This window comes from Anomaloglossus baeobatrachus, chromosome 1, assembly GCF_048569485.1.
Source record: "Anomaloglossus baeobatrachus isolate aAnoBae1 chromosome 1, aAnoBae1.hap1, whole genome shotgun sequence".
Lineage (NCBI taxonomy): Eukaryota > Metazoa > Chordata > Amphibia > Anura > Aromobatidae > Anomaloglossus > Anomaloglossus baeobatrachus.
This window is the reverse complement of record NC_134353.1, coordinates 151,547,490-151,575,061: the sequence shown is the minus strand read 5'-3', so window position 1 is coordinate 151,575,061 and position 27,572 is coordinate 151,547,490. Positions and strand designations below refer to the sequence as shown.

At 46.2% G+C, this 27,572-nt stretch overlaps 1 protein-coding gene across 2 annotated transcripts in view; it reads right to left on the bottom strand.

Annotated features, from left to right (window-relative positions):
• The window catches only part of LRP2BP (LRP2 binding protein), a 32,924-nt gene extending 28,386 nt beyond the window's left edge, over positions 1-4,538 (bottom strand). The window contains exons 1-2 of one of the 2 annotated variants that reach the window (XM_075347133.1): positions 4,436-4,538; positions 2,900-3,051 (exon numbers count right to left, since the gene is read on the bottom strand). In XM_075347133.1, coding sequence (XP_075203248.1) covers positions 2,900-2,996 — 97 coding nt within the window. In that variant the 5' untranslated portion in view covers positions 2,997-3,051; positions 4,436-4,538. Of the gene's footprint in view, positions 1-2,899; positions 3,052-4,371; positions 4,396-4,435 lie in introns of those variants that run through there. The other variant, XM_075347134.1, reaches the window with a different exon arrangement.
• Positions 4,539-27,572: the final 23,034 nt, after the last annotated feature.

Below are 27,572 nucleotides of genomic sequence, written 5' to 3'. Positions count from 1 at the left end.
ATGATATACCCCCATCCATCCTGCTCATGATATACCCCCATCCATCCTGCTCATGATATACCCCCATCCATCCTGCTCATGATATGCCCCCATCCATCCTGCTCATGATATGCCCCCATCCATCCTGCTCATGATATGCCCCCATCCATCCTGCTCATGATATGCCCCCATCCATCCTGCTCATGATATGCCCCCATCCATCCTGCTCATGAAATGCCCCCATCCATCCTGCTCATGAAATGCCCCCATCCATCCTGCTCATGAAATGCCCCCATCCATCCTGCTCATGAAATGCCCCCATCCATCCTGCTCATGAAATGCCCCCATCCATCCTGCTCAAGATATGCCCCCATCCATCCTGCTCATGATATGCACCCATCCATCCTGCTCAAGATATGCCCCCATCCATCCTGCTCATGATATGCACCCATCCATCCTGCTCATGAAATGCCCCCATCCATCCTGCTCATGAAATGCCCCCATCCATCCTGCTCATGATATACCCCCATCCATCCTGCTCATGATATACCCCCATCCATCCTGCTCATGATATGCCCCCATCCATCCTGCTCATGATATGCCCCCATCCATCCTGCTCATGATATGCCCCCATCCATCCTGCTCATGATATGCCCCCATCCATCCTGCTCATGATATGCCCCCATCCATCCTGCTCATGATATGCCCCCATCCATCCTGCTCATGATATGCCCCCATCCATCCTGCTCATGAAATGCCCCCATCCATCCTGCTCATGAAATGCCCCCATCCATCCTGCTCATGAAATGCCCCCATCCATCCTGCTCATGAAATGCCCCCATCCATCCTGCTCAAGATATGCCCCCATCCATCCTGCTCATGAAATGCCCCCATCCATCCTGCTCATGATATACCCCCATCCATCCTGCTCATGATATACCCCCATCCATCCTGCTCATGATATGCCCCCATCCATCCTGCTCATGAAATGCCCCCATCCATCCTGCTCATGATATACCCCCATCCATCCTGCTCATGATATACCCCCATCCATCCTGCTCATGATATACCCCCATCCATCCTGCTCATGAAATGCCCCCATCCATCCTGCTCATGATATACCCCCATCCATCCTGCTCATGATATGCCCCCATCCATCCTGCTCATGATATGCCCCCATCCATCCTGCTCATGATATGCCCCCATCCATCCTGCTCATGAAATGCCCCCATCCATCCTGCTCATGAAATGCCCCCATCCATCCTGCTCATGATATGCCCCCATCCATCCTGCTCATGATATGCCCCCATCCATCCTGCTCATGATATGCCCCCATCCATCCTGCTCATGAAATGCCCCCATCCATCCTGCTCATGATATACCCCCATCCATCCTGCTCATGATATACCCCCATCCATCCTGCTCATGATATACCCCCATCCATCCTGCTCATGAAATGCCCCCATCCATCCTGCTCATGATATACCCCCATCCTGGTAAATGGCGTGTATCCTGTGGCACAGGAAAAAAAAAATAAACGTTTATACTTACCCTTCCTCACTCCCTGAAGCACCGATCTCTGTCTCAGCTGCAGCGCCGCTGTGTGGAGCCGTCACCGTTGTCTGCAGCATCGCGTCTTCCTGTCTGTGCCGGCGGTAAGCTGATCGATTCTGCTGGATACTAGCGGCGCGCACAGCGAAGACGTCATCGCGGTGCGCGCCGCTAGTGTCCAGATCAGCTGACCGCCGGCACAGACAGGAAGACGCGATGCTGCAGGGGGACGGCTCCACACACGGTGACGGGTGAGTACACTGATTCACTGCACCCCGCGCTGATAATGATGCACGGGGGGCAGTGAATACAGCCGCACATGATCACTCCAGGCTGTAGTTGCCAGCGGTGATCACGGCCGGCTGCTAATTATGCACGCACCCCTCCCCCCCCCGGCCATCACCCCGCCCACCTGTCAGCGCCGGTTTCGCTGAGAGATGATGGGCGGGAGGATGGGCATGCATATGTAATGAGCGGGCCCACGTGATCACGGCAGGCTGTTACAGCCTGCTCGTGCCGCCGATGACCCGCTGCACCGCGGCACCCTCATTCCCCGCAGCCTTATAGTCAGATCATAAGACGCACCCCCCACTTTCCCCCAACATTTGGGGGGAAAAAAGTGTGTCTTATGGTCCGAAAAATACAGTAATTATATTTATCACATACAGTGATTGTAGAAATGGAAAGAATCAAAACGGCTCAGTCACTGCTTCTTAATCACTTCGCCACTACAAAATCTATTAAAATAGATCAGAAAGTTGTAGGAACTCAAAAATGGTGATGGTAAGAACCACATCCAGTACATAAGATATCCCCATGGAGCTCCATCAAGCACAAAGGGTAAACCAAAGTTATGTAATAGGCGAGGAGGAAAAAATGAAAGTGAAGAAGAGTCCACTGGGACTCTATTGACCATAAGCCGGCATTAATGGGACCAACCCTGTATAAATGTAATTATTAACATAGTGTTACTTCCCAGTGTGTACTGACTGGGAGAGCTCTAGATAAAAAGCCTAGAAGGACAAGTACTGGTGTGAGCTAAGGGGGCAATGCCCAAGGTGCTCGCTGGTCTCCGACCCAAACTTACGGCCTAACGACAGTGTCTATGAGACCCGAGGTCTGTCCTGGCATTGGGGTCTGTGTCCAGACCGTGATATACGCCCATCTGATCTGACCCCGTCTCAAGGCAGGGAAATACATTAATATATTGTTGAGATGACCTCCATTATACAGAATATACAGAATAACTGAAACTCGGCCACAGGAATTTTACTCTATATAAGTTGGGGTCTTCTCAGAGAGGTGGGCTGTAATAAGCCCCTCATCGCCCATTACTGGCTCCAATGCTGGCAGCATGGACGGTTCTCACCTTCTATATTCTGAGGAAAGTCGGGCATCCGGGTGACGCTGGACAAGATGCCCCCTTCTTTGCTGGTTGGCAGAGGCTCCGAGTTCAGGGTCTTCATTCGTCAGCTGTCGTGCGGTCGTCTACAGAGACTTCATAGTGCGCTAAGAAGATTCCTGAGAGTAAAGCAATCTATCAGTAATGGGTAAACTCCAACCGCCCCTACCAGAATCTGTATCTGGATCCCCGCATCCAGCGCCTCCATGTACTGTACATCATATACTGATCAGATCATAATATCCCCCGTATACAGCCAGACAGCGTCTCATGTTCTGACATCAATCTGATAGGAGTCCTGCTCTGTTTCCCTAAATGTGCGCCCCAATTCCGCAGTCACCCTGTATGTGCCCCCTCCCCTGCACATCTCAGCCCTTAGTATGGACAATGGACCTGAGCTTCAACTGCACAGGAGCCAGATTCACAGGGAACTGGGGAGGACGTCATCCACATCCATCCAGGCAACAGGACGACGCTCCTGCCGATAGTGGAGCGGACCCCAGATCGGACCATGGTGATTGGGGCAGGAGACTCTAAACAGTATTATATGCAATATGTGAGGGGGGCTGGGGGCTTATATACTGAGTGGTTGACTGTGGTAATAAAGGTGGAGGCTTTAGCTTATAGAAATCGGCTGTGCCCAGTCACCAGTAGGGGGAGCCCGGGATCGCTCACTCCCTGTTTATAGGGATTGATAAGACGTCAGAGCAGAATACAGGCAACAAAAAGAAAACAGAGCCCAACTGAACCCAAGTGAAGAGGAGGTCATGGGCCGGGTCACAAACTGGGATGTTTACAGTACGAGGAAAGAACGGTCTGTTTGTCTGGTTTTCAGCGGTTGTTACGGTCAGTGTGTGCAGACAACGGACAGGACACACGGGGGCCACGTCTGTCTTCAGGGCTCACGGGGACCGCGTCCGTCTGCAGGGCTCACGGGGACCGCGTCCGTCTGCAGGGCTCACGGGGACCGCGTCCGTCTGCAGGGCTCACGGGCACAGTCGGCCATAAACACACGTTGTCATCTTTTTCTTTACCCTCAGTCCTAAAAAAAAACGAGCGGGTTTGTGACCTCTGTGTGAGAACGGCCATGAGATGGCGGATCCGAGGGTCCGAGCGCCACGACCCCCAGAACGGCCTGGAAATCCAGGAAGGAAGCTGTATGGGAGGGGGGGAAGCGCTTTATGGGGTTTCAGGGGCTTTTGAGTTTTCTAGATTCCAGAATGTTCTGGGATTTCAATATTTTCTGGATTCCAGTGTTTTCTGGGTTTCAGCCCCGCTATCCCCCTCAGCCCCCTCTGTAGGTGCAGGGCGGGGACCTTGGTCTTTGCGACCCAAACTGTCATTTTTTTGAGGTACAAGTAATAAACTGCTCAGTGTCCCGGAGGAGTCAGGGCTGAGCGGTGGCCAGGGCAGCACTAGTACGCGGCCCTCAGTGAGACCTGCTGAGCCTTGTAGTCCCTCCTGCCCTGGGGCCGCACGCAGTTCCCTGGGTCACACACTCACCTGCGGGTGTACGGGCAGCGCATCTCACGTCCCGCGCTGTTTGGTCGCCCTGGTAACAGTTGCCTGGCACCAGCATGTCTGCGAGGCATCACGTGCTCGGTAAGGGGCGGGGCTCCCAGTTTTCCGCGCGCAGGGCTGTACGGGAGACGGCGGTATTCCTAGCTGTGGTGCTGCCAGTGCTAAAGGAACACTGGAGGTGATGGAGGGAACGCTGCTACCACCAGGGGGAGACACAAGGCCAGAACCCCCGCACAATACATCACAGTGCCAGGGATTAAACCAGAATGACACTGTGTAGTTCAGAGCCAAGAGCAGCTGCTGCTCAAAGCCTGTGGAGTGTCAGAGCGATGCACCACAGCCTGTGATGGTTGAGGAACGCTGTGGGAAGCAGTGGGCTATGTTGGACCAGCGTGGGATTTCACTTTCTAATAAATCGGTGACCAAGGGACAGTGACTTTCTCGCTCTCTTTTTTTGTTTTTTAAGTTTCCTTTTGTAAACGTCAGATTCCCTGGACTACGTCAGATTCCCTGGACTACGTCAGATCCCCTGGACTACGTCAGATCCCCTGGTCTACGTCAGATCCCCTGGTCTACGTCAGATCCCCTGGTCTACGTCAGATCCCCTGGTCTACGTCAGATCCCCTGGTCTACGTCAGATCCCCTGGTCTACGTCAGATCCCCAGGACTACGTCAGATTCCCAGGACTACGTCAGATTCCCAGGACTACGTCAGATTCCCAGGACTACGTCAGATCCCCTGGACTACGTCAGATCCCCTGGTCTACGTCAGATCCCCTGGTCTACGTCAGATCCCCTGGTCTACGTCAGATCCCCTGGTGCACAGGTTTTTTTTACTTTAAATAAATTGGTGAACCAGAGAAAGATTTGGGGAGTGTTTTTGGCAAAAAGTGTTTTTGTGTGTGAGTGTTTATTTCTATCTACATTCTGGGTTGTTAATGCGAGTGTCTATTAGACACCCTTCCATTACACACACCAAGGCTTTAAATCAGCTGTTTTTTTACACTACACAGCTGACATGAACCCCAAATACCATTACTGTACTCTAATTGCCAATAAACCAAACTAATCGAGAAGAGCCGAGCACCAGAATTAGCGCATCTCATGTGATGCACCACTTCTGGGGCAGCTGCAAGCTGCTATTTGTAGGCTGAGAGGGGCTAAATAATCATGGAACTTCCCAGCCTGATAATATCAGCCTGCAGCTGTCTCCTTTGTTGGTTATCAAAAATATAGGGGACTCCAAGTTGTTTTTTTAATTTTTTTTATTAGGTAAAACAAGGCTAAACACCCTTTAGTGCCACATGAAAGGCACTAAAGGGTGCAAGTATATAGTATGTAGAGGGGTCGTGAAATTATATAGCTGCCGGTTATCTATCTATCTATCTATCTATCATTGCTTTATTATTTAGGAAAACTAGCTTTAATATACATAAAGTATTACACTATGTAAAACGTGATGTTAAAAATGCACACTCGCATGTCATATTGAATGACAAAGCATAACACTCCTCAACTTTTCTGGCTGAGAATCTGAGTGATTTTATTTACACAGATGTGAGCGAACCCTTCTTGGTAATGCACTAGACATAAGCAAAAAGATTTGCAGGACCGAGTACCGATGTGGACGCCGGTCAGGGGCCTGCAAATCTATTGGATAAACTCTACAATGCATCTGAAATCTAAGCACAATGAAGAGGAGCTCAAAAAATTAGCCCAAAACATCAATTATTATTTATTTATTATTATTATTATAGCGCCATTTATTCCATGTCTCTTTACAGTGAAAAATGGGAAAACACACAACAATCATTAACAGTACAAAACAGACTGGTATAGGAGGAGAGAGGACCCTGCCCGCGAGGGCTCACAGTCTACAGGGAATGAGTGATGGTACAATAGGTGAGGACAGAGCTGGTTGCGCAGTGGTCTACTGGACTGAGGGCTATTGTAGGTTGTAGGCTTGTTGGAAGCGATGGGTCTTGAGGTTCCTCTTGAAGCTTTCCACGGTAGGTGAGAGTCTGATGTGCTGTGGTAGAGCATTCCAGAGTAGGGGGAGGCACGGGAGAAATCTTGTACGCGATTGTGGGAAGAGGAGATAAGAGAGGAGTAGAGAAGGAGATCTTGTGAGGATCTGAGGTTGCATGCAGGTAGGTACCGGGAGACTAGGTCACAGATGTAGGGGGGAGACAGGTTGTGGATAGCTTTGTATGTCATGGTTAATGTCTTGAACTGGAGTCGTTGGGTGATGGGAAGCCAGTGAAGGGATTGGCAGAGTGGCGAGGCTGGGGAGTAGCGAGGGGAGAGGTGGATTAGGCGGGCCGCAGAGTTTAGGATAGATTGGAGGGGTGCAAGAGTGTTGGAAGGGAGGCCAGAGAGCAGGAGGTTGCAGTAGTCGAGGCGGGAGATGATGAGGACATGCACTAATGTTTTTGCTGATTCTTGGTTAAGGAAAGCACGGATCCGGGAGATATTTTTGAGTTGTAGTCTGCATGAGGTTAAGAGGGTCTGGATGTGTGGCTTGAAGGATAGAGCAGAATAGCAATAAACACTTCCCTTGTGTTAGTGTGAACTCCTGGATGCATTTTGTTTGGTCCTATGGACAGTATAGAATGGGGAAGTCTATACTCATTGCCCACTTTATGAGCAGTAATAGAGAATGTGATCTACAGCAGCTGTTGGATGTAGTGGACGTGAGCCATCCACATCGTACACATTTCCCCTGAAGCAACAGATGCCGCTGAAATGTCTGACTAGTGCCAGGAGCCCAGTAGATTAAATATGACCGAGGTTTCATCTAGACAACCCTTGACCCTACGCCCTAGGATTTCACACCCTAAACTATTTATATGTGTATCTATTTCTTCCAAAGACATGTTCAGCAATACCTTTATATAGACAGCCTATTCCTTCAGCACTTGAATTGATATGGAAATGAGGCTGAAGGTGTATGGTAGGTCTGAAGCCTCCATCACCCAGTTCTATTTCCTACCAAGTAATATCTCCTCCTGCTTAACCCCTTCACGACCATGGACGGATATATCCATGGACGGGAGCGTGTCCCGTTAAGCCCCGCCCCCTGCCACGGGCAGGCGGCGGCGGTCGGCACACATATCAGCGGTTTTTAACAGCTGACATGTGTGCCTGCTAGCCGCGGGTGGAACCGCTTCCACCCGCGGCCATTAACCCCTTAAATCTTGCTGCCAAAGTCTGGCAGCAAGATCTAAATGCGCGCGGCCATGTTTTTTACTTACCGCCGCCCCCACCGGAAGTCACGTGCGTGTTCACGTGACTATCGGTGGTTGCCATCGTAGCACAGGGTCATGTGATGATGCCTGCAGCTATGATGTTTCACTTTCGTTTTTCCTCGGCACGGAACAGAGGGAAAAAGAAAGTGACTATTTCTGCTGTTTACAGCAGTATAGCTGTGATCAGCAGATAGATAATAGCGATCGGATTGCTGATAGCTATAGACGCCTAGGGGGGCTAGTAAAATTAAAAAAAAAAAAAGTAAAAAAAAAAAGTTTTAAAAAATAAAAAAATAAAAAAAAAACCTAAAAGTTCAAATCACCCCTCTTTCCCCCCATTGAAAATTAAAGGGTTAAAAAATAAATAAATATACACATATTTGGTATCGCCGCGTTCAGAAATGCCCGATCTATCAAAATATAAAATCAATTAATCTGATTGGTAAACGGCGTAGTGGCAAAAAAATTCCAAACGCCAAAATTACGTTTTTTGGTCGCTGCAAGTTTTACGCAAAATGCAATAACAGGCGATCAAAACGTAGCATCTGTGCAAAAATGGTACCATTAGAAACGTCAGCTTGAGACGCAAAAAATAAGCCATCACTGAGCCATAGATCCCAAAAAATAATAACGCTACGTGTTTCGGAAAATGGCGCAAAACGTGCGCCACTTTTATTGGACAAACTTGTGAATTTTTTTTAACCCCTTAGATACAAGTAAACGTATACATGTTTGCTGTCTACAAACTCGCACCGACCTCAGGCATCATACCCACACATCCGTTTTACCATATAGTGAACACCGTGAATAAAACATCCCAAAAACTATTGTGCCATCACACTTTTTTTGCAATTTTTCCGCATTTGGAATTTTTTGGCTGTTTTCCAGTACACCATATGGTAAAACTTATGGTTTCATTTAAAAGTACAACTTGTCCCGCAAAAAACAAGGCAAGATTGACGGAAAAATAAAAAAAGTTACGGTCTCGGAAGAAGGGGAGCAAAAAACAAAAACGCAAAAACGGAAAGTGCCCCGGGGCTGAAGGGGTTAACTGACAGCCTCTATTCTTTGTGACTTGAAGCAAAGGAGCTGTCACACAAGCAGGAGGAGGCGGCTCTGGATGGGGATTAGAGCTGGAGTGACACAGGCTTCAGATCTACAGCCTCAAATCAAACGCTGATTTTTCAGTACTAGAGGAACGGACTGGCCATAAAAAGGTATTGCTGGACTTGTCTTTGAAAGAGCTACATGCGCATATAAATATTTTTTGGGGGGACAATCCTGCTAACAGATCCTCTTTCATGGAGAAAAAAACAGGGTTACGATCAGCTTTCCTTATACAAACGTCCTACAAGGATCACTTTAATAAGGAATTTCAATGCATACAGGTAGAAGGCTAGGATCAGCAGAGATTGACAGTTTCCACTTCTGAAGAAATGAATCTTCAATAGATGATCAATGGTTTTAAATACCTCACTTGAAAACTAGTTTGTGGCGTGAGATCACACCAACCTGTTTTACTGATTCAAGACATGAACCTGTTCCTCCAACTTATCACCGTTCCTCAATGTACGAAAATGCAGGAGGGAGTACCCTGAGGAATTGTCTCCATCCATTATACGGTCTGGCATCATTTGCTCTTGGGGCACATTTGCAGCAAAAATCAGCATAAATGAAAACATACAGCATCTGTATCTGATTTCCACATTGATTTCACCCATGGGATTTAGTGCAGATTTACTGCAGTGTTTTCCACTCACACCCTTCATTAAAACATATTTCCCATGACATTTGGTCTGTGTGGGAAAATGGTAGGGCAAGACGCCAAGTGCACCTTTGCTCCTTCCAACGGCTGTAATAAAAAAAAATCCCAGGCCGGTCACCCCACTGGCATCTATTAGACAAAAATAACTATTAACCTTTTATCACTCCAAATTAGTATTGTCTTCTTACCATATAATAGCGTGGGAGGTCATGATACAAATGATGTGCTTATCAAAACCTGCACACTGCACTCACTTTAGATTACATACTTGTGGGGAAGTCTAGGGGTACCGTCACACTTTAGCGACGCAGCAGCGATCCCACCAGCGATCTGACCTGGTCAGGATCGCTGCTGCGTCGCTACATGGTCGCTGGTGAGCTGTCAAACAGGCAGATCTTACCAGCGACCAGTGACCAGCCCCCAGCCAGCAACGACGTGCAAGCGACGCTGCGCTTGCACGGAGCCGGCGTCTAGAAGCTGCGGACACTGGTAACTAAGGTAAACATCGGGTATGGTTACCCGATGTTTACATTAGTTACCAGCTCACACCGCTTAGCTTAGCGTGTGCAGGGAGCAGGAGCCGCCACTCGCAGCGTGAGAGCTGCGGAGGCTGGTAACGAAGGTAAATATCGAGTAACCACCTTGGTTACCCGATGTTTACCTTGGTTACAGCTTACCGCAGGCTGTCAGACGCCGGCTCCTGCTCCCTGCACATTCAGGATTGTTGCTCTCTTGCTGTCACACACAGCGATGTGTGTTATCAGCGGGGGAGCAACAATAAAACAACGAACCAGGGCTGTGTGTAACGAGCAGCGATCTCACAGCAGGGGCCAGATCACTGCTCAGTGTCACACACAGCGAGATCGCTAATGAGGTCACTGCTGCGTCACAAAAAACGTGACTCAGCAGCGATCTCAGTAGCGATCTCGCTGTGTGTGAAGTACCCCTAAAACAATAAGGGGACGTCCACACAATCCGGATGCAGTTATCCCTCCTGCGGAGGCGCAGCATCGTGCCCATGATTTTTGGTCCTGCTGAGAATACTTGCACTTCCGCAAGCATAAATTGACATTCTGCAGCTGGGAGAGCTGCACCGCATGTCACTTTACACTGCTTAGAAAAAGAGCACAGTGTGCAGGAGATTTCTATAAATCCCATCCAATGTGCTTGTATTGTACAATGTAGCGTTTTGGAGGCAGCAAAAAAAACACATTGCGTCAAAAGTGCTACAACCACTGATCGTGTGGTCGTACCCTTAAGCCTCGCTCCCACTTTTCATCCAGAAAAGTGGGGCAAGTAAAATCTGTTTGGTATTCCATATATCATGTTAGTGCGCAAATTTTTTTTCTCACCTAACATCCATATGACATGCGTTTTTTTATTCTACTGGACCATTTACAGTGTTCTATGCTACAGAACGGTAATGTATCCATAAAAATCAGACATCTTACAGATGGTCAGCGTATTGCCCTTTTTTTTTCTCACACCCAGAGACTTGCATTGGCCAGTCTAGGCCGATCTAAGCGGCCATACGCAGCGGAGGAAAAAAATCTCAGATCAGCACTGCCTCATTGCATAACATTGGTGCGAGTACAATCCGATTTTTTTTAGCACATTCCATTTGGCTTACTTATATGCAAGTTGGAGCGAGGACTTAGGGGTACTTTGCACGTTGCGACATCGCTAGCAAATGCTAGTGATGCCGAGCGCGATAGCCCCCGCCCCGTCGCACATGCGATATGTAGTGCGAGCTGCTGTAGCGAACATTATCGCTACGGCAGCGTCACACGCACATACCTGGTCGGCGACGTCGTTGTGACTGCCAAAGAATCCCTCCTTAAAGGAGGAGGTGCGTTCGGCGTCACAGCGACATCACCGCGACGTCACTAAGCGGCCGGCCAATAGAAGCGGAGGGGTGGAGATGAGCGGGATGTAAACATCCCGCCCACCTCCTTCCTTCCGCATTGCCGGTGGATGGAGGGCGCAGGTAAGGAGATGTTTGTCGGTTCTGCGGCTTCACACACAGCGATGTGAGGAGCTGCAGGAACGACAAACAACATCGTATCTGCGGTCGACCCGACATTATGGAAATGAACGATGTGACACGGATCAGCGATTTTTGACTGTTTCACGCTCGTTCATCTTCTCTCCTAGGCTTTACACGTTGCGATGTCGTTTCCGGCACCAGATGTGCGTCACTTTCGACCCCGACGATATCGCAGTAGCAATGTTGCAACGTGCAAAGTACCCCTTAGACACCAATTCCTCAAGTCTGATGTTTTGTACCCCAGCCATGATGAGCTGTGCACTGCAGTAAGATGCATCAGATTTCTTGAGGTGTACCCCTATTAATTAATTTGTCGCATCTTCCAACTACAGTACAGTGTGCCACCACCAGAAATGTAGAAACAGTCAGGGGACGGCATATATTTCTGTCTTAATTTACAACACTCGGGGCTGGTCCAGAATGGTGAAAATTGTATATTGACTGCATGTGCCAGTTTTGGTAGGCCAAGCTGACCATTCTACTGTAATGTGCATGGGGCTCTATGTCTCCTCTGTGCGGGGTGTAGTAATCTGACACTTAAGCCATGATTTTGATTGATGACCAGTGATGTTTTGAGAAGTGACGTGACCCTTGCCACAAATCTTCCTCCAGTCAGTCATTACCGGTGTAATGTGTGCAGGGCCAGATTAAGGTTGGTGGGGGCCCCTGGGTAGAAAATCTGGTGGGGGCCCCATAACATTAACATTTTTAGCCATAACAGTAGAGCGCGAACTGTAGCATTTAGATATAAATCCAATGAACATTTATCTTATCCTGTTCTGCCACATTCAGATTTCCAGAACTACAATACAGATACAGTCCAGGATCACTCACTGCCTGTCACAGAGCTGTGTTCCTTCACAAATGAGCCCCGTTATGTGTCCTCAGCCCCTCCTCACTCATCCCGATTAATTATACCGGTCTCTTCAGCTCCTTCATGGAGCGCTCGCTTCCTCATGTCCCCTGTGTGGCGCCGCAGCACTGTGATGACATCAGCAAGGTGCTGATCTCATCACGTTGCTGCACGTCGGGGGCGAGGCTGGGTCCCGGCGCGCTGTTCAAATGTATTTAAGTCTGAAAGACGCAAATACATTTGAATAGGAACGGAAGGAGAAAGCTGCGGTCATCGGCTCTGCTGCGCTCCTCTGCACTGGGTGCATGCCGAGCACAGCACACAGCAGAGCCGGCACAGCGCGCTGCCTCCTGCTAGTGTGCCTGGCATGTACACAGTGCGGAGGAGCGCAGCGGGGACAGCAGATACAGCGGCCCACCACACCGTGCCCCTGCTTCTAGGGGGGGGCAGCTGCCCCCAGCCCCCTGCTGGGTACGGCCGCAGCACATAGCAGGGAGCATTAGCACACCTCTGACCCCGGAAGTGCAAGCGGCCGCTGGTACTTCCGGTGTCAATCAGCGTCCTGTGCCCGCAGTTTATTTTTGCATCTTAAAGACGCAGATACAAATAAATAGCAGTGCTTCAACACCCCGCACCCCCCCCCCTCCCCCCCGAAAACACAGCTGATTTATTAGACTGTCTTTACGGAGGGGGAGATGGTGTGAAGAAAAAAAAATGCTGACAGGTGCCTAGTGCCAAGTATGGTGGGGGCCCTCTTAGAAGCTCTTTTGGTGGGGGCCCCCGCCTGCCCCGCCTATAATCCGGCCCTGAATGTATGCCACGATCGCCAAGAATTAGATGAGCTGTGGCATTATGCCTTCAGTCCGGATAATTTTGGCAGCGCTAGGCTAAGATCGTATGAAAACGATAAATCAATGTTACATATGAAAACAAGAAACTTTGTAACATACCTTGAGAAATTCCTGCGGAATTCCCGACCTGTATCTCCATAGTGGAGAGGCAGGAAATCCACATGAATAATTGACATGCAGTTACGTGCGGCTGCGGGAAATCCGATTGATATAGCACTCCCCAAATCCCATAGGATAACATGGGGAGTGTCTGTACTTGCGTAAACCCGTGGATTTATCTGGAAAATCTAGACAATCTGTGGATTTTCAGCAGTAAAATCCACAGTTACTTTCTCGTGGGCACAACACCTAAGAGCTCTGGTGTCCTGGAAGCAATGACACAGGCACGTTGAGCACAGGTATACACTTCATGGCCTCCTACATTTGTCCTGGTGTCCACAATCTGCCTTATTCCATCTGTTTTGACATAAAAAATTATGCAAAAGAAATCCTCAATCCTTGTTAAACTCAACGGGCGTTTGGGATGTGTTCTGCAATGTATACAGCATTAAAAAGCAGTGCCCCAAGCCAAATCCTTACTACACAGGGCCTCGGAAAACCTACAAAAAATGTTGTTTTTGGTGATCACTATTTTGGTATCTTCATTACTTCTTTGGCTTGTTGTCATTTTTGTAGGTTATATACATAGGAGCGCCTAAATATTTATATGCAGTTAAGAGGCACTGTGTTGCGGTACAATCAGCTGGGAGATCCAGGATACAAATGTATGATTTTATCACTCGTCACCTCGAAATTTACAGGTACCCAGTGCTAGCCACTGTACAGTGGAGACCAACGAGTCACTGTACAGTGCTAACCACCGAGCCACCGTGCAGTGTGAACCACTGAGCCACCATACAGTGCTAACCACAAAGCCACCTTACAGTGCTAACCACTAAGCCAATGTACAGTGCTAACTACCAAGCCACCATACAGTGCTAACCAGTGAGCTACCGTGCAGTGCTAACCACTGAGCCACCATACAGTGCTAACCACTGAGCCACTGTACAATGCAGACCCAGACACTGGACAGACAGTGCTAACCATCAAGCCACCGTGCAGTGTGAACCACTGAGCCATCGTACAGTGGTGACCACCTAGCTACCGTACAGTGCTAACCAGAGTCACCGTACAGTGCTAACCGCTGAGCCACCATGCAGTGCTAACCATTGAACCACCATACAGTGCTAACCACAACGTACAGTCGTGAACACTGAGCCACCATGCAGTGCTAACCACTGAGCCATTGTACAGTGCTAACCCTGAGCTACCATTCAGTGCTAACCACTGAGCCACCATTAAGTGCTAACCACTGACCCAGCACCCAGTCCTGACCACTGAGCCACCGTACATTGATAACCACTGAGCCACAATACAGTGCTAACTACTGAGCAACTGTATAGTGCTAACTACTGAGCCACTGTATAGTGCTTCTAACCACTAAGCCACCACACAGTGCTAATCACTGATCTACAGTAATGTGTGTCCATGTGCATGTGCCTGTCTATGTGCACCTGTTTGCATGCGTGTACGTTTGTCTGCGTGTGTGCATGTCTATGTGTCTGCCTATTTGCTCATGTGAATGTCAGAATGTAAGTGTGTGTACATTTTTCTCAATGTCTATGTATGTTTATGTGCAAGTGTGGCACCCCTGAGGCTTCAGTCGCCACAGGATACTGCACCTTGGCTGAGGTGCGGTATTCATCCCAGGTACGGAGGAGGTCATTGCCGGTAACCACCACAAAGCACACAACACTATCAGTTAGCAGCTCTCCACCGGGACATGGGTGGGGTGGCCCATTAATGCAAGAGATAGCGACCACTGGTGATGGCATCCTATACCGGCTTACCCGGGGGTGGACTGTAGTGAGTCGGAGGAGGGTGTGTCTAGAAAGGAGGGAGTTAGCCAGTTTCACACAGGCAGACAGGATGGGACAGTCTGAGGGGAGAGAAGGAAGAAGCAGAGCTGCAGGAGATGAGAGAGGTCCTGGGGACAGGAGGCTGGAGGAACTTGTCCCAGGACCAAAAGGAGAAGATAGAGACAGACACGGACGGATTGAGGAGTGGAGAGGGAACGGTCGCTGAGAGGAAAGCTGCACCATAGCTCCCTCAGGACCGAGCGCACAGAACAGGGTGTGGAGCCCTAGGCTGGTGGGCACTGCAGAATCCTCTGGGCAGAAGATTTCAAGTCTTCTGGGCCACACAAAGTGCCCGGGGCACAGCAGCATATAGAACCAGGAGTTGTGACAAAAGAGCGGCACCAGTAATGGACTCACGCTGCCTGCCATACGGGACAGGAACGGAGCCAATCCAAGGACTCGGGTTCCAGCATAGCTTCAAGCCGCAGGGACACAAAACACAGCGCAGGGAGGAAGGACTCATAGAGAAAAACACCGGTTCTGACCTCAGAACTATCCGAGATCGGCTGGAGCCCATGACAGCAGAGTCCAGCAGTCCAAAGGCGGTGACATCTCAGTGAGTAAAGAACTTTGATTGCAACCCCAATGTCGCTCCTTTTCTTCACCATCACTGATCCTGCGCTCTGCTGAAAGATTACTACTACTCCCAACCTCCCTGGGGGCCTGAGCTTTGCATGTGGAGAGCTGTATCAACCTAGCTGCACTACCATCGGCCCTCAGAGGAAACCTCTTGCAGCGGCGGCTCCCATTATAGCCGCACACCATAGGTGGCGTCACGAATCACCACAATCCACATCATCTTCCTCCCTTTTATTGATACCGCCAGGGTAACGAAGCCGGGCCTAGCCACTGTGACATCCCACCCCCTACACCAGCCCGGTGACGAGCAACCCTTCAGACCCCATCACATGTGTGTGTTTATGTACATATTTCTGTTTCTACATATGTGTGACTGTGTGCATGTCTTCATGTGTGTTCATGCCTGTGTGTGTATGCATGTGTGTGCCTGTCTGCACAGGTGTGTCTGTCTGCGTGCATTTGTCTGAGTGTATGCGTATCTGCATATGTAAGTGTGTGTATGCATGTATGTGTGTCTATGCATGTATGTGTGTCTATGCATGTATGTGTGTCTATATATGTGTGTATGTCAGTGCATCTGCATATATGTACGTGTGCTCATCTTCGTGCATGTGTCAGTGTGTGACTGTATTCATGTGTGCTTGTCTGCATGTGTGTGCATATCTGTGTGCCTACATCACATCTTTTAACATCACTGCTATGCGCCATGCTCTGAGGTCAGCGAGCGGCCTCTGATGGGTTGGGGGGCCATTTGACCAAGCCAGATATGAAGCCGTAAGAGGACATGGGGGAGCACAGAAAGGTAAGAAGGATCTTTTTGTTCCTCCCTCTGTAAATGGACAGGGTAGCGGGTATAGGATCCCAGACGTTTAGAAGAGCAGTTTAGGGGCCCAGGAAGGGAGACAATATTAAATAAAGGAGACCAGATATGGGGACATAACTACTATATGGGATCAGAATGAGGAACATACATTATTGGTTTATGGTGGCAAATGGTGGACATAAGGCTATGTGCGCACGTTGCATTTTTTTGTGCTGATTTTCTGCACATAAAAAAATCATGTTTAGGTTTGAAAAGGCTGCTGAAAAACAGCACAATTTTATCGTGTTTGCACGTTTTTTGACATGCTGTTTTAACTCATTTTTTTCTTTTCTTTTAGTCATGACAATTGCGGGGATTCCTGTGCTGTACCCCTGCAATCGTCGCTGAGTCTCTGCCTGATGTTACAGCTGGGACCCGGCTCTCACTACCAGGAGCGGTGCCCATGCTGCTCCTGGCAGTTTAACCCCCTGAATGCTGTGATCAATACTATTGCAGCATTCAAGAGGCAGGGAAAGGAATCGCTTACCTCTCCCCGACGATCGGGTGCCTGTAATGCGATCATACAGACCCTCACGATGACGACCCTCGGTTACTGTGCTTCGGAGAGCCTCAAACACCATGCCGTATGCATGGTGTGTGAGATGAACTGCCAGAGCTGCGAGTGCAACACTGACGGGTATAATCCATTGTAGTGATCAAACACTGCAGTGGATTATATAAACGCAGTAAAAAACGCAAAAACAATTGAAGCTGCTTCTTTTCCTGCAACAAAATCTGTAAGCAAAAAAGAATCAATATGTGCACAGTAAGTCAGGATTCTCGTAAACTTTGTTGGCATGCATTTTTCCATGCAGTATTAATTAAAATCTGCAGGGAAAAAAAGCAGCAAAAAAGCAACGTGTGCACATAGCCTAATGTCTGGGATTTGACTGCAGGCGATCGCCTCTTATATTATATTAGCAAATCGGCGCCTGCTGCGCACACAGCTGACTGATCAGAGTGCGGGATTTACTCTGTTACAGCCATATAGAAGATCAACTCTCCCTAAATCAGGGGTCTCAGACTCAGCCGGGTAAATGGGCCGCACATAGAAAAAAATTAATAAGACGGGCCGCGTTCCTTTGCGGCACAAGATGACATTTTCAGTGACACCATTATTTTTATATTTGACTTTTTGATTAGCTTATATTTCTCTTTGCCGTGTTTTATTCTATTTAAGGCCTCGTTCACACGGCAGTATAGTGGGGAGTTTTTTTACCTCGGTATTTGTAGCCAAAACCAGGAGAGGAACAAACAGAGGAAAGTATAATAGAGACACAGGCACCACTGCTGTATATTTCACCCACTCCTGGTTTATATAGAAATACTGAGGTGAAAAACTCATCAAATACTGAATGTGAACGTGGCCTAATGGTGTTTATCATATTGGATATGGACAGGTTTTCTTTTTTACCTCTTACTTTTTACATAAACAGCATTTATGCTGCCAAATATTTGTCTGTTATTTTTTCATACTTTGATTTTATTTTTTTAGTGTTCTCTTTTTTTGTCCTCCAATCAGCCTCATACAGTAATATCGTATTACAATTACCCATATAGTAATTCTGGTCCCAATCCTGTATAATGCCCCTCTGATGGGCCGGGGCTGGGATTTGTATTGTGGGGCAGAGGGCTCTTCTCTGTGTTTCACAGTAGATTCCCATTGTATGTGCGTCCAAGGAAAGGAGATGAAACGAAGCGCTGGTACCGGCAGCCCCCGGACTACCTAGACATAATGGTCTCAGGGGCCACATGTGACTCGCGGGTGTTTGAGACTCTTGCAATACACAGCCTCCCTTTTTTAGGGGAGAGTACCAAGAACAGGTCATCAATATCTGATCAGTGTTGGTCTGGCACTTGGCACCTCCCAAATTTGCTATTTGTGCCTCCCACTGCGGCCAGATATACACACAGCACAGCTCCATACACTGTGTAGTGTCCATCCTTTGTTACTGTAGCTCAGATCCCATTTAGTTCAATAGGAGCTGAGCTGCAGTACCTGATAACAACCACCACGATGGTGCTGTGCTGTTCCAGATCTGTACGCTGTTTACCTCCTGCCACAGAGATGCAAACACCTGATAGGTTTGTTATTATTTATTATTATATATTAGATATTGTCTTATGGCCAGTGTGAACATGACCTCACAAGCTCCATGTATACCATCTCATACTCCAGCTCACTTTTTTGTTTTTATGTAGTTTTTTTTGTATTCAGTACAAATAGGGTGTGGCCCCCTTCTCAGTGAGCTGGGCATTTCATTCTGTGCATCCCCCTGACTGTGTGTCCTGTTGGGACCCAGTCACTCTCAGCCCTTAGCCACATTGAGGCCTATTTTAGACCCATGGTAAGGTTTTAATATTAGAGAGTGTAGGTACTATCCCAATTGGGTACACCTTGGCGTTGGTGGGATAGCTTTATACTTTTTTTGATAAAAAAAACAGTGTTTACTAAGTACCCTATGTTTTATATGCACTATGCTTTTATTTAGTTACACCAGGGTATGGTTTCACAATTTTTTTTCCTTGGTTTCACCTGATAGGTGGGTGGTGGTAAGTCATCACTGTATACTGTACGGCCCAGACAGCCCCTTTAATGATTATTTGGAAATCTCTTACTGAGAGATTTTAAACAACAGAATAGAGATCAGAAGATGAACATTAGACATTTTTCTATTTCATTTGAAAAAAAATAAATAAAATAACATTTAAAAATTGATGGCAGTAATATCTCAAAAATGTTGGGACACAGTTAACAAAATGCTGTAAAAGTAAGTGGTGCTAATGAAAACAGGAGGAGGCTCAATTTTCACCTAAGTCACAACTGTATAAATGGAGCAGGTTAGGGAGGCAGAGTCTCTCAGAAGCAAAGATGGTCAGAGGGCACCGTTCTGAACAACTGCATCTAAAATTGTAGAGAATTGTTCCTGATTTTAAATTTGCAAAGATTTTGAATATTGACCATCTACAGTAAATGGTATCACAAAAGATTCAGAGATTCTGGAGAAATCCATGTGCACAAGGGTCAAGGTCAACGGTCAATATTTGATGGCCATGATCTACATTGATTGCTATGATCACATTGATCACAGCTTTCAGTGGGTTAAACTGCAAGGAGCAGTGAGGGCAGTAAGAGTCGGGTCCCAGTTGTAACATCAGCCGGAAACCCAACGGTGATCGTGGGGGTACAGCGCCTAAACCCCCGCGAAAGCCATGACTAAAAAAAAAAAAACACATGAAAAACGCACAAAGCAATAAACAATGTGTTTTTTCTGCTACCTTTTTTCTGCCAAAACATGCTTTTTTATGTACAGAAAATCTGCCCACAAAAAAGCAACGTGTCCACATAGCCTCAGATCACTATCACATGGAGAAAAATTTGGTACTAAAACACCAATGATCACACTGTGAATGTTGAGGGTTGTGAGCCTGAATCTGCGTCTAGGGAGGGAATAGTAATATCCAATAGTGGTGAAGGGACAACACGACTTCTGAGAGCGGCGCGTGAAGGTGGCTGCATGCAGAATAATGTGTATGAATGTGTGAGTCTGGAATATAGTAATATCTGGTCTTCACTTAGTATTTTATTAGAATAGATACAATGGTAGAAGATAATCACCAGAATGCAGGAGGCGGCTGATGGAATCATCTTTATTTATCAAGGTCTATAAATGAAATCACTGATTTGTCATTTCTGAGTTCGATGGTGAACTACTTGAGCTATCCGGTTTGCGTGATGTCGGCCGGCTCACACTGTGCTGGGCTTCATCACATTGTATGTAGCAGCAGTGTCAGAGCTGATGGGCAGCAGCGGTACAACTAACAGCGGCAGAGCTGTCGGCAGAACTCTGACAGGGATCCCATTAGGAGGAGTAAGATGGTCATCATGGGTGTCTTAGCAATCCATCAGCACCCGCAATCTCACTGCTTCCTCTCCATCTGACTAACCACCTAGGTGTAGACTTCGGCATATGAGGGGTTAAGCTGCCAGGATCTCTACGTAGATACTATATTTTCTCTACAAATACATGTGAGGTTCTTGGTGCACAATGTGATCAAATTGTGCGAGCCCATCTGCCAACGTCAAGGCGACCTCTTCAGATGGGTCCCTACACTAGCTTATCACTAAATTACTAACTAACTGAGACTAAGACAAATTTGATATTATTACTACCATGTTTATTATTACGGCACTATTACTTTTTTTATACTGTATGTTTACCTATTGTTATCATTTTATTTATTTTTCTTTCTAATTGTTGTATTGTTTTTGATCCAGAAGAAGGCAAAAACCCCCAGACACCTTCAGCCAATTTGTGTCACAGGGGAAAAATTCCTTCTTGACACAGAGAAAAGACGATCAGTCCTAGAACAAATCTAATGACGCTATTACTAGTGAAGTAATTAATATTACAGAGCTAATTATCCTAGTGGTATAGTGTGTATAGAGTGTAGCTAATATACTATTCGTATCCTGCTCTCTTATTATTGTATTATTCTAAATTGTTTTTTTCTAATTTAGTGTTTTATATAACTATTAATACTAAACTATCCCACACTGTTGATCCAGAAAAAGGCAAAAACCCCAGGACACATTCAGCCAATTTGTGTCACAGGGGAACAATTCCTTCTTGACCCCGAGAAAAGGTGATCAGTTCTAGAACCCTGGATGACACGTCTGTTCTACCTACTACTATCACTACCGTTATTTTATTAATAATTTTACTACTTTCTTATTATTACTCATATTATTACTATTATTATTATTTCTAGTATGTTATTAATACTCACCTCCGCCGTTCATTCGAGAGGTCGCAGCAAGATGGTCCATATGATGTTTCTCCTTCCTCTCATGAACCAGTTGATGTATTGGCAGTTGTTGTCCTGCTGGATTCTTCTTTCTGGTGTCGTCCTCCTCTCAGGGATCTGTATGTCCAATTTGTCCAATTTCAGTTTCTTTGCTGACTGCTTTATCCAGTGTTCGTCTTCATCCAGGTCTTTGCAGAGGTCTCTCACGGTCTTTTCTTCTTTTCTCTGGTCTGAACAGTCTCAGATGGTTCTGGTTGTTCTTGTCGCCACACTTCATATCGCCTTTGGGCCTTTGGATTGGTCGGCATCAGGTGCTGGGAAGACAAGAGATTAAGTTAGAAAGATGTTTATATTCATCCAAATCCACATCCACATCCACCTTATAAAACAGACAGTAATGTTGTCCTTCGTTTTCTCACTGACCTTCTTGATGAGGGGAGAAGGCAGCAGCTTCACACAATTGGCCAGTCTTCTCAGCTGCTGCTCCGGTGTGATGTAAGCTGAAGGAAAGACAACCAGGTCTTAGGATCGGTCCTAACAGTATAATAAAGATTGTGATATGGATGAAAAAAAAAACAATGACAAATGTCATTTTAAAAAATACATTGAAAACAAAAACCTGATATTAATAAAAGACCTATTTCTGATGACATTTTATTTTTAAGTTTTTTTGTTACTTTTTTGATGCTACAGTTACTTCCAAAAGTACCGAAAAACTAATGGTTGGAGATAAGGAAAATGATTTGCAAGCACCTGACCCCTCCTCCACGTCAGCAGTCCGTGTAGGCAGGACCAGCCCGACCCGTCTTCCCCTTCAGTACTCTGTGTAGGTAGGACTAGCCCCTGACTCGTCCTCCCCGTCAGTACTCAGTGTAGGCAGGACTGGCACCTGACTCGCCCTCCCTATCATACTTCGTGTAGGCAGGACCAGCGCGCTGCAAACTATTTGGGTCAGCACTGGAATAACGTTATCCTGGGCATCTTTGGCGTTTATTCAGCCGTGCAATTAATATTGATGGATCCCATTAAACTAGCAGTAAATTAAAGGGGCAATCTGGGACTATTTTAGTTTCCTTACTATAATAATAATTTTATTTATATAGCGCTATTAATTCCACAGCGCTTTACATACATTGGTCATACTGTCCCCATTGGGGCTCACAATCTAAATTCCCTATCAGTATGTTTTTTGAGTGTGGGAGGAGACTGGAGAACCCGGAGGAAACCCACACAAACACGGGGAGAACATACAAACTCCTTGCAGACGTTGTCCTTGGTGGGATTTGAAACCAGGACCCCAGCGCTGCAAGACTGCAGTGCCAACCACTGAGCCACCATGCCACCCTACTATGGGCCTAAGAAGTGACAATCAGAGAGTCAGCGTCTGATAGGTTTTAGGCCCAAAGTATAACAATGAAATATTCCTGGAAATCCTAAATCTAGGGAGCAGTTGGCCCTCACAGACTGATGATACTACCTGATCCACCGCTGGCACAATATCCAGTCCACGTGGCGTCCTCTGACATCCTCGCTTCTCCTAATATAATGAAGTCTGACGCTGATCGCTGGTGTCTGTCTTCAAACTCAGATGAGATGTAACAAACTGAGCCCAAACTGCCTTTTTTTTCTTTTCAATTCAAACTGAGCAATTGTATTGGCTGTTTATAAATGCAGTTACCATGGTGACTGAGGTATCTGCAGATTTAAAGGGACAGGACGCAGTTATTGTGCTATAGTACATTTTACTATAAATGTCATATAACCCTGTATATTAGATGGAGCTGCTCAGATAATGTGTGGGCAGATGCTCCTGTATCTCTCATATATTACATAGATTAACTTAGAGGAGCTGTAGAGATGTCTGGGATGAAATTACTTGTGTTGTCAATAGTCCGAGTATAAAGAAGGCCTGGTAGTGTCTGTAATGGGCCGAAAATTGTGGTTTTATATTCAGTACAAATCTCATTATTAATCAGAGATTAATAAGCAGAGGCTGCTGTTGAAGGATTTTTTTTTTCAATGTTCTCATCAACTTTCTGGCTTATTTCCATCACAGAACGCTGTTACATATAGGAGATGCCAAAGCAATCAGATTATTGGGGACCAATCAGTAGCAAACCAGAGGGGCCCCTTTTGGCTTTTTTCCTGCAGTTGCTCCTCCTGGATATTATACAATATGTGACAAAAGTGAGTATAGCCTTCACGTTTTTTTAAAATATTGTGCTATATCTTTTCATGAGACAACACTGAAGATATGACACTATCACGCAGTGACTATTGGGGGTCTGACAGGTATAAGGGAACCCCTGGCGAGCGCGACAATACATAGGGTACACCAATAATACAATACAATGCGGGGCCCTGGTGGTAGGGAGAGGGGCTGCACTCACCTGAAGCTAATCCCTGCCCTCTCCAACGTCCCTATATGGTTCCTTCCCCCGTTGCTGATCACGTGCCTAGGCCCTCGCATGACCTGAACTTACCCTGGCTAGTGAGAAGGTCAGCAAGAGACTGGCTCCTTCCAAAGTGGACAGCATAAGAATGATGATATTCTATACACGTGACTTTTATTGTGAAGGGGAGTGATCACAAAGAGCTGTACCTGACATCAAGGCTCCAAAGAATACCCAGATAGGAAAGAGTCCTTAATCCCTACAGCACCAAAAGATGGCAACACGGTGGCTCAGTGGTTAGCACTGCAGTCTTGCAGCATTGGGGTCCTGGGTTCAAATCACACCAAGTACAACATCTGCATGGAGTTTGTATGTTCTCCCCGTGTTTGTGTGGGTTTTCTCCGGGTACTCTGGTTTCCTCCCACACTTCAAAGACATACAGATAGGGAATTTAGATTGTGAGCCTCAATGAGGACAGTGTTATTGATATATGTAAAGCGCTGCGGAATATGTTAGCGCTATATAAAAATAAAGATTTGTTTTATTCAAAGCAGATACATTTACCGTATTTTCCGGACCATAAGGCGCACCGGATTATAAGCCGCATTAGCAGTGAGCGCCGGCTAAGGCGCCTAGGTTCACATATAAGGCGCATCGGATTATAAGCCGCGGCGCATTAAAGTGAACCTTTCACCAATTTTATGGCCCCTAAGCTGCGGCCACCACCAGTGGGCTCTTATATACAGCATTCTAACATGCTGTATATAAGAGCGCAGGCCGCGCTGTACAGCATAAACATCACTTTATAATACGGTACTCACCGAAACCGGTCACTCCAGTGCTGCTTGTCCAGATGGGCGGCGCTGTTCTCCGAGACCGGCGCCTCCTCTTTCGGCCATCTTGCTCCTCTGTCTTCTGAAGCCTGTGTGCATGACGCATCCACGTCATACACACTCGCCGGCACTGAGGTCCTGCGCAGGCGCAGAACTTCAGTGCCGGCGAGTGTGTATGACGTGGACGATCAGCTGATCACCCGGCGGCCGGCTGCTGTGAGCGATCAGCTGATCACCCGGCAGCCGGGTGATCAGCTGATCATTCACAATAGTCTGCAGCCGGTACAACTGTAAAGAAAAAAAAAAAAAGCAGATTCCGTTGTTTTGTACGATCCGTTACACAACGCAAATGTGAAACTAGCCTTAGACATTGTGGCTTTCTGGTCCCATACTTGTACTGGATTATCGTATTGGATTGGATATTATTGTATTGGATTATCAAGGCGGCCGGGACTCGAACCCATGACCTGTGTAAAGCTGATTGTTCCATAGGCAGCAGCTCTACCACTGAGCCACTGCCCGCATTGAAAAACATAGGAAAATTTGGTCATCTTGACCTCTATATTGCAGTAGAGAAATCAGAAGCAGATTGTCTAGCTACAAAGATGGATTGATGGAGGGATGGATGGAGGGAGGGATGATAGATTAGATAGATGGATGTATGGAGGATAGACTAGATAGATGGATGGATGGATAGATGGATGGAGGATAGATTGGATGGATGGATGGATGGATGGATGGAGGATAGATTAGATAGATGGATGGATGGAGGATAGATTAGATAGATGGATGGATAGAGGATAGATTAGATAGATGGATGGATAGAGGATAGATTAGATAGATGGATGGATAGAGGATAGATTAGATGGATGGATAGATGATAGATTAGATGGATAGAGGATAGATTAGATAGAAGTATAGAGGATAGATTAGATAGGATAGAAGGATAGATTAATAGAAGGATAGAAGAGGATGGAGGATAGATTAGATAGAAGGATAGAGGATAGATTAAATAGAAGGATAGATGATAGATTGGATAGAGGATAGAAGGATAGGAGATAGAAAATAGATTACATAGAAGACAGAGGATGGATTAGATAGAAGGATAGTAGATAGAGGATAGATAGAGGATAGATAGAGGGATAGATAAATACTGCATCTCTTTGTAGATGAAGGAAAGAGTCTGATTAATTTCTTCCCATAAAACTACTATAAAGAAATGAGGAAAAAAATACAAATGTAAATCTTTTTTTTTCACCACCTTGGATTCAAACCAGCAACTTTCAAACATGTGCCCAGCAGCCTCCTAGCTTTTCTAGCTGTTGAGCCACTAGGAATTGATGTAAGAGGGAGGATTTTATATGAATAAACCCACAATGCAGCCTCTGATTACACAGGACACAGCTCCATTGTACACAGCAGCATCTCTGTGTCCTGTCTTCTAGAGGGAGAGGAAAAGAGGTGGTTTTTTTCTTCTAATAAAATTACTAAAAATAATAAAAAAAATAGAATAATGTAATTTTATTACACTTTTTTATAAAATAATAAACATCACAAATCAGCAAATAACATGGACATATTTGGTGTCCCTTAATCGTAACGACCCAAACAAGACAGCGATCAAATTATTTATGGGGATCGGTAAATGGCGGGAAAAAATGGCGCAATTTATTATTTTTTTTTTATTAAAACCCATAAAAAATGTAATAAAAATGTATTGCTGAGGCCGTGTTCACATGTAGCGTAAATGCTGCGTTTTTTCTGCAGGTGTCCGCGCAATGACAATCTTCTCTGATTATTGCGTGTTTGCGGTATTTTTTATGCATTGTCCCCTTATTTGATACGTTTTGTGCAGATGTGAATCCTGAAGCTTATAAAGAAAAAAAAACACCAAATCCGCACAGTTCAGCGGCGTCTTCAGACCGAGGACAGAGATTTCATGACGTCTCCTCCACTTTGCTTGGACAATTAGTCCATGTTCACATATAGAGTAAATGCTGCATTTTTTTTTTCTGCTGTTTTTTTGCACAGATAGTTTGCTGTGTCCAAGTAAAGTGGATTCCATGAAAATACGCCGCTAAACTCTGCAGTTTTGATGCTTTTTTTTCTCTGGAGGTTTCTATGTGGAGGTTAAAAAAATGCTGTAAAAAGCTCTCTACAATAAAAACACTTTAAAATGCTCATTCACATCTGAACCAAAAACGCATTAAATAATGGAGAAAAGGCAGAAAAAAATGCAGCAAAAATGGAATAACCAGAGAAGATTGTTATTGTGTAGTATAGTGCAGACAGCGGCAGAAACAAAAACCACAGAATTTATGCAACGTGTGACCACGGCCTTATAGGCACAAATAAGCAATATATCATATAGTGACACATAGAAATATAAGAAAATTCTGGCTGCTATGACTATTAACGAACAGTCTGGGGCATCTGCTGAATGACCCTTACTGTGAAATGGGTGTGGCTAGAGGCGTGGTCAAAATTTGAAGCTGCGCGCGCCACATACTTTGTCCCTCTTTCCTTTCTTCAAAAGTTGGGAGGTATACTAAGATACAGTAGTCAGTGTACAGCTTGTATAACTGTAACTATGGTGGCCTCTAAATAACTCAACACACAGCCAATAATGTCTAAATCACTGGCATCATAAGTGAGTACACCTCTAAGTGAAAATGGCCAAATTTTGCCCAAAGTGCAATCTTTTGTGTGGCCACCATTATTTTCAAGCACTGCCTTAACTCTCCTGGACATGGAGTTCACTAGAGCTTCACAGGAGCCACTTCCACTCCTCCATGATGACATCATAGAGGTGGTCTAAGTTAGAGACCTTGCGCTCCCCCACCTTCCCTATGAGGATTGCCCCAAACATGCTCAATACGGTATAGTTCTGTAGACATGCCTGGCCAGTCCAGCACCTTTTAC